Below are 11,802 nucleotides of genomic sequence, written 5' to 3' on the forward strand. Positions count from 1 at the left end.
TAATAAAGGATGGATTGACAATACCCCTGTTTAAAACTTAGGTATGTCAAAGAAGAAGATCACTGAGTTCAGCAGCAATCTGTAGAAACAACGGGAACATCTTCTTCTTTGGTCAAAGAGTGAGGATCGCAGCAGCCAGGACTTGTGTTGAGGAAACAGTGTCTGCCCAGAAGGTGTCCTGGAACAGCCTGCATGACAAGAGCCACACCTGCCGACGGGGTGCTCGTGGCTCACCAAAGCATGGACCGTGACACTCCTACTCTCCAGGCTGTGAAGGTCTCAATTGCATTGGGCGCTGGCCTGTTTCCTAATGCTGTGAGAGGGCTAATGACCATTGGTCTCCATTGGTTGTTTTCAGAGGGGGTCACTGTCCCTGCAGAGACAATGACTGTTCTGTCAAAAGTTCTGCGCAGGTAAACAGTTTGGGCCACCTGTCCCTTAGATGTGGCCTGGTGACAAGATTTGGTTACATACGAACTTCTCATCCAAGTCTGGATCTTTCTCTTGATACTACCCGCACCTCATCCTGCTCCAGCCTCTTTTCCCTTCTGTCATGAAAATTCCAGTGTATAATCACACATGTACATGTGCACGCATATGGCAGGTGCCAGTGGGTTATGGCCTTCCACATCTCAGCTCCCAGCCTCCTCCACTGTCAGAAGAGAGATGATTCAGTTTCATGTGAGCCCAAAGTAGGCCCTTCTCTGGACTATTGTAAAACAAATCCTAGAGGTCAGGGCCGGGGAGATGGCTCAGTGGAATAAGCGCTTTCCTGACAAGCATAAGGGTCTGAGTTCAATCCCCCGTTCCAAGAAAAAAAATCCTAGAGGTCACGGTATTTACTTCACAAATGCTTCCAGGTGTGTCTTTTTAAAAACATGATTTTAAAAGGCATAACCACATTATGATGTTAGCAATTATCTTTCATGTCGTCAGAAACCCAGAAGCACTGAGGTTTCTGCACAATCCACCTATCTGAAGTCTACAATTCAGTGCTCTTTAGTATGTTTGCAGACATGTACAACTATCACTACAGTTCATTTTAGGACACTTCATCACTCCAAGAAGCTAGCCTCAAGCCATCAAGAATCTACTTGGGGGGGGTGAGATAGATAGATAGAGGACTAAAGCACCTGCTTAGGCAAGCTTAGCAAGCACAGGGACCGCAGTTCCATCCCTGGCACCACATGCCAGCCAGCCCTACCTCCAGGGCAGGCTGAGCCGGCCATAGAGTCTGGGCAGCATAGTGGCACACGCCTTTAATCCCAGCGCTGGGGAGGTTGAAAGCAGGGGATCGTCATGAGTCTGAGCTGCGTAGTGAGACCCTGAAACAACCAAATACATGTTAAAAAAAAAAAAAGAAAGAAAGAAAGAAAGAAAGAAAGAAAGAAAGAAAGAAAGAAAGAGAAAGAAAGAAAGAAAAAGAATTTATTTTCTGTGTGCATAGATTTTTAGGATTTCCCTTTTCTGGACATTTTGTGGAAATGAAATCATATAATAAGATGCTTGTGTGTATGTTCATTCATTTAATGTTTTCAGTATTCATCTTCTACTATATGGATGTAAACCATTTGTTATCCGTTCATCAGTTAATAGAAATTTAGGTTACTTCGATTTTTTGGCATTGTGAATAATGCTGCTATGAATATTTGGACGCAAGATTTTTTGTGGGCATAGTTCTTCACTTTCCTCATTTTCCTTCAACCCCACCTAGAAGTGAGGTTGCTCAGTCATATAGTAACTGTTTGAGGTACTACAGTACTGTTTCCCAAATCAGCTGCAGAGCTTAACACTCCCGCTAGCAAGGCAAGAAGGTTCTGATTTTTCAACACCCTTGGCAAAAAATATTTTTTGGTGTTTTGATTCTAGTGGGCATAAAGTCTTGTTGTGATTTTAATTTGTACTTTCCCGATGACAAATTATGCTGAGTATCCTTCCTCTCTCTCTCTCTCTCTCTCTCTCTCTCTCTCTCTCTCTCTACCAGGGATCGAACTCAGGACCTTGTGGTTGCCAGGCAAACACGTATTTCACTGAGCTTCTCCCCGGTCCCCTGAGTATCATTTCATATATAGCTTATTTGCTATATATCTTCTTTGGAGAAATATTTATTAAAGTATATTGCCTTTTTTTCTTTTTTAACATTTTATGTATTTGGTACAGGGTCTCACTACACAGTTCAGACTCATAGTGATTCTCCTGTTTTATTCTCCCAAGCACTGGGATTACAGGCGTGCATCACTACACCCAGTCATGGCAGCTGGCTCTGGCGCCCCGGCAGGGCCAGCATGGCATGTGGTACCAGGGCTTGAACCCAGTATTTTGCACTTTCCTAGGCACTAGCCAAGGCAAGGGCTTAGACTGCTGAGCTATCTCCACAGCGCTCCTTTGCCCTTTTTAAAATTGTATCACTTGTTTTTTGTATTCATTTATAGAGATTCTTCTATATTCTGGATATTAAGCCATCATCTCATAAATGACTTGCAAATATTTTGCTCCATTCTGTGAGTTCTGTTTTCACTTCTTTGATGGCATTCTTTGAAGCACAAAATGTTTTCATCTTGATGAAATTCAGCTTACGTGGTTTTTCTCTTTTTTTTTTTCTTTGCTCATATTTCTGGTATCATGTCTAAAAATCTTTTTGTCAGAAACATTTACTCTTATGTTTTCTTCTAAATGTTGCATGGTTGTATTTAACTATTGAACTTCTTTTTTTTTTTTTTGGTGGAACCAGGGATTGAACTCAGGCCCTTACGCTTGCCAGAGAAACACTTATTCCACTGAGCCATCTCCCCGGCCCTAAACTTTTGTTTTTTTTTAACTTCTTTAAAATATATTTTATAAGTTTTGTACTTCTTTTGTTAAATTTATTCTCAGTGTTTTATTCATTTTGATTGTATTGAATAGAAAATTTCATTTTTTATAAACATATAGAAACACACTGATTTTTGTATCCTGATTTTGTGTCCTGAAAACTTTCTGAACTCATTTATTAGCTCTAATCCTTTTTCCAGTGAATTTCTTAGAACTTTCTATATACAAGACCACACCATCTATGACTAGAAATAACCTTACTTCCTCAGCCATCTAAATGCTGTTGCTTTTTTGTTCCTCATTGTGGTGGCTGGAACCTCCAGTGCAATGACGAACAGAAATGCCAAGAACAGATATTCTTGCCTTGCTCCTGATCTCAGGGTTTAAAAAAAAAAAATTATCTTTCACCATTAAATATGATGTTAGCTATGGAGTTTTTGTAGGTGCCCATGCAGGGGACTGACCAGTCTGACCACCCTTTCACACAAAACTGTAAGTGTGGGGGACTTATATTCTGTCATAATTGGTAGATAAAAACCTTCCTGTCTCTTGGTATAGCTGAAAAGCATCCTATAAGTGCCCTGAAGGGATGGCCTTGGCTGCCCAGAATGATGGCGACTTGCATAACACTCCTGGGACAAATTTCCCCTTTTTGTTTCACTCACCCCAGTCTTCCCCAAAAATTAACTGCTCTTATGCCAGCCTTTATCTTTTTTTTTTTTTTTTTTTTTTTGGAGGAACCGAGGATTGAACTCAGGCCCTTGCGCTTGCCAGGGAAACACTTATTCCACTGAGCCATCTCCCCGGCCCCCGACCAGCCTTTATCTTAAGCTCTGCTTTGGAGGGACCAATCAGATTCAGCCTTAATACAAGACTATTCAGTGGGTTGTGTGAACTTCCATCAAAAAAGAAAAAACAACTGTTGAAGACCAGTTTGATGTGGTGCACAGTAGGCAACAATATTAATAAACATCACAAGTCTCTCCTATGCCTCTGTGCCTACATGCCTTGTGGTGAGACCCATGGCTGGTTTAAGAACGGATTGATCTTTAAGCCAGTAGGCAGAGCTGAGACTAACAGTCTGTGAAGTTCTGGTGCTTCAAAGCAAGATAACACGGCAGCAGAGATCTTAACTTGTGCAAATTCTGTCTAGCTCAATAATCACAGTTAGCAGATAATTAGGGTTACTAGTTAACCTTGATCTGTTCCTGTGTGCTTTTCCAAAAATGCATTGTTCCTCAGTCCTTGATCCTTGACTGCAACAGCTTCCTGCAGCCCACCAACACACCCACCCACCCCCAATCATGTTGTGCACTGAATAAAGGCCAAGGATGCCTGTGCCCCATGTCCTATCCTGTCACTGAGCTTCGTAGTGGATTTCAACTTATTACACCCAGCTTAATTAAACTAGGTGGTGCTGAGCAAGGAAGGCCCATCTGTGGGTTGTTGCCAGCAGTACAAAAAGCAGAATAAGAGAAGCTGCCAAAATACTGTTAGGGATGCTGTTTGGAAAAGCTGTTGGAGCTGCTGGAAGCTGCTAGTTCTCTTGGGCTGCTCTTCTGCAGGACCTTGTCATGCTGGATCTCCTGATGAACTTTGGAGGAGCTCTGGTCCTCAGCTTGAGCAACACTTCCTGGCTCCGAAGGGGAAGATGGTACACTGCTCAGCCTCCTGGAAAAGCTTGTCATATTGGCTTTCCTGATGGGAACTCAGCTTTCCTCACTGCTGGAAGAGTTTGGGACCTCACTGTTGCTGAGGATGACTGTGGTGGCTTTGGGGGAGCTCTGGTGCTTCCTTGAGTGTTGCTTCCTAGCTCCAGTTCAGATCCTCCAGCTTCTTAGCACAGATCCTTCACCCCACTGGCGTAGACATCCTAGCTTCCACCACTGACCCTTGGGCCTTTCCAGCACAGATCCATGAAGCAGGCCTGCATGAGACTTTGCTGTGGGCTCTATCCCTCTGGTTGGACCTGTGCGAAGCATTGTTACGAACTCTAGCTTTTTATCTGGTTTTTATTTTCCCAAGTGTACTCATGCAGACTATTCAGATCCAGGCCCTCAGCTGGAGTCTTTAGTATTTAGTGTGTGGATGGATTTTCTGCACTTTCATATGATTTTTGGGTGATTCCTTATAGAGTGACATCATAAAATGTGTCCTGTATTACATTGTTCACCTTGAAAAAACCCCAAACCACAATACATTTTGACAATCCTGGTGCCCCTTGTAGCTAACATATACATTTTGTCTGTGTTTTATTCCTTCATTGTAGCTCTAAGCAGACTGGCCAGAACCCTAACATCAAATTAGTTTGTTCTTTTTGTTTTTACCACTGACATCAACTATTTAATTCCCAAGACACAGTTCTTATAGAAAGGGATAGGATAAATTCCTGATTATTCTTCAAACAACCAGTTTTCAGGATGATGAGTCAGTTCCTTAAGGTAGCCACTAAAGTGTGTGTTTTTAAAGAATCATTGTGAACTCACGGATTTAAATAATTTGAAGTGTTTCAATCGATTATAATTATTGTTCTTATTAATGCTCAAGTGGTGGCTTCTATCAAGTGAAGGTGTAAGAAATGGTTTCATTGCTCTGCTTTCCCTCTTTAATAGTTTTTGTTATAGGGTCTCACTGCACAACTCTGGCTCGTAGTGATCCTCCTGCTCTCAGCCTCCCCAGTGCTGGGATCACAGGCGTGCACCACCACGCCTGGTCTTGGTAGCCAGCTCAGTGTGCCCAGGAGTGGGGCTGGCACAGCATGTGGGATTGAACCCCAGTCCCTGCATTTGCCTAAGCAGGCTCTTAGTTTGCTGAGCTATCTTGCTAGCCCAGTTTCATAGTTCATATTTCTGCTTTCTTGCTGTGAATGAAGTATTTGATGTGTGGATGTGTGTGGGAGGCTGGGGGAAGCTGTTTCTATCCTTCAGATGTTGGCTTTGCTAAGGGTTGTCTAAAAGTGACCAGAAAGGACATTTTGAGAAAAAAAAATTTTTTTAATGTATTTAGTACAGGGTCTTCAGGGTCTACAGGGTCTCACTACGTAGATCAGACTCGCAGTGATCCTCCTGTTTTCAGCCTCCCAAGCGCTGAGATTACAGGTGTGTGCCACCACGCCCAGTCTCAATCACCCTCTCAGCACACACCAGGGGTGGGGTTGACAAGGCACACCAGGGAATGAACCCGGCAGCTGAAGAAATTATTTTTTAAAATACTTTAGTGGACAGAATTCTTGCCACCATCTTTGTGCTGTATGCTAAAAGAAAAAATGTCATGGTGCTAAATGCAGGAAAAATCCTTCCTGGGCATTTGTAGCCACAGGCTGGCCCCCACTGTGTGTTTTGCAGCTAAGATGCTCACTGCCTTCAGTAAAAATTTTAGCCTCGTTCCTTCAGACGAAAACTAAGTCCATATGGGCACTTGATTTTCTTTAATCATGGTTTTATTTTCCCAAATGTACAGCTTATTGGACCCATTCACATGTCTTCATCAACAACTCCCTGGGGTAATGCCCTTGGTGTTCCTGGCACAAATAACAAGCTCTGTGCCTTGGAACAAGCTTGACAATTCCCTAAGGAGCTCCTAATGGACTGTACCGAGGAACTTCCTTACAGTGCGTCATGCATAGCTTTATAAAACAGGACCAAGCTGTGGAGCTTGTTCAGAACTCTGCCATTGGACTTCTTTTTGACTTTGCCCAGGGTTTGTTTACTAGGTCTTTGTTGGAGACACTTCCAGGTCCTCGTCTCGGTCCAAAAGCCAACATTTATAATCCCAAAGTTATGTTATTGGAATCCCATCAAGTTGATTCCAATCTACCAGTTACAATGCAACCCAAGGCGAAAATAAAGACACTAAATTATATTTTCAATCACTGGGGAGTCAAGGGGCTCTAAGTCCAGCCACGAAGATGGCTTTCCGGAACCAAGAGAGCAACCCAGGGCCTCACCCGGTTTTATTCAGTGGAGGAGTGGCTTGAGGAGGATTGACTAAGAATTGTGGGAAGTAGGTGACTACTGTGAGCTGAGCTAGATGGGTGGCCTAAATTTACCTCTGCCATATGCAGAGAGGATATGCAGAGAGAGTAATCTGCATTATATAGTGTCTAATGTTTTGGTAAGTCAGGTGCTTCAGCTTTGGTGTAGCCTTTCAAGCCCCAGGAAGTCATAGCCTCTGTCTTGAGGCTGGATCCCAGCTGGTGGCATGGAGCATTAGCTCTACCATCCTGTCTTAACCTGGCTCACATTAAGGAGCAGCAGGTGTAGGTTACCAGGGAAACACGCATGCCACCTTCAAAGACTATCACCAGCACCTCAGCTAGACCAATACACATTGCTTAAGGCTAATTGAAGGATAAACAGAAGTCCTAGCCAGCTCTGTACATATCAATACAAGGAAATAGAGTGAGGCTCAGTCAAAATGGAGATAGTTGCTCTTCTTTCAAGGAGAGCTGCTCAGGTGGTCCTCCACAGGTCTGTCTTGCTTGCTTGACTTCCTGGCATCTTTGTTCATGCTGTCCTAGGCATGTCTGGCATTACAGAGCTTGAAGTACAGCAGTGCCCACTGCAGAATCTGCAAGCTGAATTTCCTTAGGAAATGCTTCTGACACCTGCAACCTAGGGCCTATATCATATTTTTTTTTAAGTAAGGGTCTAGAGGGTGTACAGGGTGTACATGGTCTCACTATGCAGATCGAACTCATAGTGATCGGCCTGTTTTCAGCCTCCCAAAGAGCTAGGATTACAGGTGAGCGCCACCATGCCCAGTCTCAACTGCTGTCTCAGCAAGCCCCCAGGGGCGGGGCCTACAACTCCAGCCACCGCACAGGCACTTTAATCTGCTGAGCAATTTGGCTGGCCCTTATACCATATTCTGCAGCAAAGATATGAGCCTTTTCCAGCGAACAAGAGCAGTCCATTGCAAATAATTATGATGCTGAATTTCTTTTCCACCAGTAGCACTTTTTCTTTTTCTTTTTTTTTTTTCTTTTTTTTTTTTTTTTCAAAGCAGGGTTTCACTCTACAGTTTAGGATGACCTCACCCTTGTTTTTCTCCTACTTGTGCCTCCCAAGTGCTGCGATTATAGGTTTGCCATGATACCAGCTTCAGTAATATTCTGCACTAAATTCTGCATTCTTTGTGAGAAAATGACAGAAGTAACATTCTTCACATTTCACATTTTTTCCCAGAAAACAGAAATAATAGTTTTCTAGGTAGGAAGATAAGACTAGCTTAGGGGCCGGGGAGCTGGCTCAGTGGAATAAGCACTTGCCTGGCAAGCACAGTGGCCTGAGTTCAATCCCCGGTTTAGCTTATTATGGTTTGGATCTAAAATGTCCCAAGTCTCATCTGTTCAGAGGTGGAGCTTTTGGAAGGTGACTGAATCATTGGGGGTGGGGCAGGGGTATCTATACTCATCAAAGGATTAATCCATTGATGAGTTTATAACTGAGTGTGCTTAGGAGGTGGGACCTGGTTGTAGGCGTGTCACTGCTGGTGACCTGGAAGGATGTATTCTCATCCGCAGCTCTGGTTTTCTGGCTGCCGTAGGTGAGCAGCTGCCTCTCCCATGCCCTTTCACTTCCATTTCTGCTTTGGAGCCTGCAGAACATGGGATGCACCCACTGAAATCGTAAGCCAAAATAATCCTTTTCTCCTTTAAACTGTGGGTGTTGCATCCCGCACCGCAGCAATGGAAAAGCTAATAGAGATCTCAAACACCACAACAAGGCAGTGGCTAGCCATAATGTTCGCATGAGAAGTCTGGCAAAACATGCTGCCATGGGGGCAGGGGAGACAGCTCGGCAGTCTAGGCACCTGCTTGGCAAGCATGAAGACCTGGGTTCAATCCCCAGTACTGCATGCTGTGCCAGCCCTGTGCCGTGCCAGCTACTGAAACTCAGTATGGTAGCACACACCTAAATCCCAGTGCTGGGGAGGTTGAGACAGGAGGATCACTACAAGTCCGAGCTGCACAGGGAAACTCTGTACCAAATAAATAACACATATAAGATTTTTTTAAAAATGCTATGAGCAAAGCTATATATACCGTCACGCTGAGAGCTGATGGCAGGGCTGCAGTATCTTGGTAGTGCGAGAGAAAGCAGGAGACAGAGGAACGCACACCTCCCACCTGCATGAAGCCTCCTAACAATGGAGACAGGATGGTCTGGCTTCTTGTAGTTTTTCTGTGTATCTGTAGTTTCCCAAAAGGCCATACTCACCTTAGTGGATGCTCATGTCCCATCCCAAAGCAGTATACCCTGAAGGTCCCTTTGTCCACATATCAGGACCTAAAGTTTCAGGGTTTTCCTGAGTACTTTGTACCTGAGGTTTGCAGTTCTTACAGCACCAGTGGCTATGTTTTTTCTCAATCTAAAGCATCCTCTAGATTCAGCCACACCAAAAGGGGGCCATCACCAGACTCAGCCCAAAAGAGTAGGCTGTGAGGTGAAGCCGGGAGGGACTGGCTGGCCAACCTCTCAGCCCAGAACAGTCCAGCCGGAAGATGCTGACAGTCTCTACCAGGCCTGGTCCAGGGTCTTGACTTTAGAAGAAAGCTGCTTTCTCCAGGACACACTCCTTGCTAGAAATCCCCATGCTCTTTCCTGACTTGCTTTTGCTTGCAATACAATTCTCCAGTCACATGCTTTTCTGACACCCACACAACAGCAGGGCAGGCTTCCACCTGCCATCACTGTCCCCGTCCTCCCTGTAGCATCTATCCAGTACCCTCGCAGGGGACCGCATTCTACACCCTGCCCTGGCACCATGTCCAAGCAGGTTTCACTGGCTGGTAGAACACAGAACAATATGGATGTCTCTCTAGAAGTCACAAAGGTCAAGGACTAGCCACAGTCAAATCTGACCCACTCACTGTCTCTCCGAGGCTCTGATATTTTATAATTTCTGTGAGAATCACAAACTGAAAACAAAATACTCCTGGCTGATCACTCTCCATTTCCCCATCAAATTCAACAACACAGAAACAAGACTACAGACCATCAGCGAAAAATACTTTATGTTTTTAAAAAAGACATTCTTAGGGTGGCGCCTGCAGAGGGAGGTAGGTCATCTCCCCATCTCACCCACTGAGGAGCTTCCCAGTCAGTTCCGCAGGGCCCTGGCTGCCTCCGGGAGCAGCTGCGGAGTTGCCTACAGAAGGCTCAAGACACAGAGGGCAACAAAGGCCCAGTCCCGGGGCAGGAACACCAGAAGTGAGAGAAAGGCCCTGACAACACATCTCTTGCAGGAGGCCATGGTCTTCTGCCCATGCTTGGTTCTTTCTCTCTGTCACTAGTGTTTTATTTTTTTTTCTTGGTGCTTTTAAACCCTCTTGATGCACCCTGTCCAAAACAGATTGTAGGAGGTATTCTGGAACAGAAAAAAGGTTCATATTAAACAGATTTTTCAAAAAAGGCATTCCCTTTGCCAACAAGCAACCCAATAAAAGCTTTTAATGCATTCCTTCTTATTCTGGGGTGTTCCATTTCTCTTGTGCCCTGTAAAGCACTCGGGAAGAACAGTTGGTCTCCTGAAGCTACTGTCTCAGATCTGCTTCCTTTCTGTAGATTTTCCCGGGTACTAGTGGCACTGTCTTGGGAGAACTCAGCCAAGAAAGCCTGTGCCTGCCAGGCTTCCTGGCACCCACTGCCCATTAAAGTCTAACCTCCAGCTTGGTCTGGGCAGCCAGCAGACACAGCTGAGGAGCAGGCATGCACGCACATTTTGCTGCCAGTGCATATTCTTTGGCTCTTTCCCCCCACTGTTCAAATTTTCCCCCAAACTTTGGCTTGCTTTATATTTTGACCCAATGCTAGACAGTCTGCCAGGTTGTGACTGAGGCAAGTGCCAACAAAGGTTCTTCCTGCCCAGCCTAGACTGATGGCAAAAGAGGTGGTGCTTTCCGTTCTGGGCTTCAGAGTCCACAACATAGAATGCCAAGAAAGGGATGGTGAGATGGCTCAGTGGTCTAAAGCACCTACCTAGAACAAGCTAAGCAAAGCACAGGAACCGCGGTTCAATCCCCCAGCACCACATGCCAGCCAGCCCCGCCCCCTGGTGGGCTGAGCTGGCCACACACACACACACACACACACACAAATAATAAAAAAAAAAAATTCTTAAAAAAAAAAAAAAAAAGAATGCCAAGAAAACTGGAACCTTCAGGCTATCAATTCCACAGACATTAATGTTTTCATTCAGTTTTACTTCCTCTCAAAAAGATTATGAGCTCAGGGTCAGAACACAAACTGTTTTAGTAAGAGGTCCACACTAACCTGTGACTGTAGGTCCGCCTCTCACCTACTGGTGCTTGGGGCAGAGCCATGGGTTCAGAGCAGACTTCCATGGCATCGCCATCATCCGCCTGGGTTCTGGTGGACAGGTTTGTAATGGCCCCTGGCATGGCTCGGCTGCAGAGGACAGAATGATAAGCAGCAGCCGCACACAGCTCCTATAGCTGTGGGCTCCCCCAGAAATGAACTTCTACAGAATAGACTTTTCTTATGATTTGGCATATTTTAATTTTATAGTGCTATCTTCAGGCCACCAGAAAAAGACTGCTGTAAGATTATTTACATAAATCCTAAATTTTATAAAATTAATCATAATGATTATACTTTGCTTTCCAAAAATATTCTTTTATGGTACCATGTGGAAATGCCAACCAATGATGCTAAACATCTTATATGATAGATACACTTACTAAAATTAACCAGAGACTATGAAGCAGAGTACCCTCTACGTTACCAATGTATTGATCAGCATTGTAGGGCTTTTCTGTTAAAATAATCCCTTAGAAAATTAGATTCTTGGGGTGGGGGAGATGGCTCAGTAGGATAAGCGCTTCACTGGCAAACACAAGGATCTGAGTTCAACCCCCGGTTCCGCCAAAAAAAAAAAAAAAAGAAAGAAAATTAGATTCTTATGCAGCCTCCCACTTTGTAGTGCGTTCTCCAATTATTTTACTCTAAGCACCAAAATGCTATTTAG

At 44.4% G+C, this 11,802-nt stretch overlaps 1 protein-coding gene across 2 annotated transcripts in view; it reads right to left on the bottom strand.

The window, feature by feature from the left end:
• Positions 1-9,811: 9,811 nt before the first annotated feature.
• Znf511 (zinc finger protein 511) overlaps positions 9,812-11,802 on the bottom strand; it is a 4,256-nt gene continuing 2,265 nt past the window's right edge. For both annotated transcript variants that reach the window (XM_004625717.2, XM_023708884.1), the window contains exons 5-6: positions 11,088-11,222; positions 9,812-10,182 (exon numbers count right to left, since the gene is read on the bottom strand). In XM_004625717.2, coding sequence (XP_004625774.1) covers positions 10,113-10,182; positions 11,088-11,222 — 205 coding nt within the window. In that variant the 3' untranslated portion in view covers positions 9,812-10,112. The remainder of the gene's footprint in view (positions 10,183-11,087; positions 11,223-11,802) is intronic.

This window comes from Octodon degus, unplaced genomic scaffold (assembly GCF_000260255.1).
Source record: "Octodon degus isolate 3935 unplaced genomic scaffold, OctDeg1.0 scaffold00010, whole genome shotgun sequence".
Lineage (NCBI taxonomy): Eukaryota > Metazoa > Chordata > Mammalia > Rodentia > Octodontidae > Octodon > Octodon degus.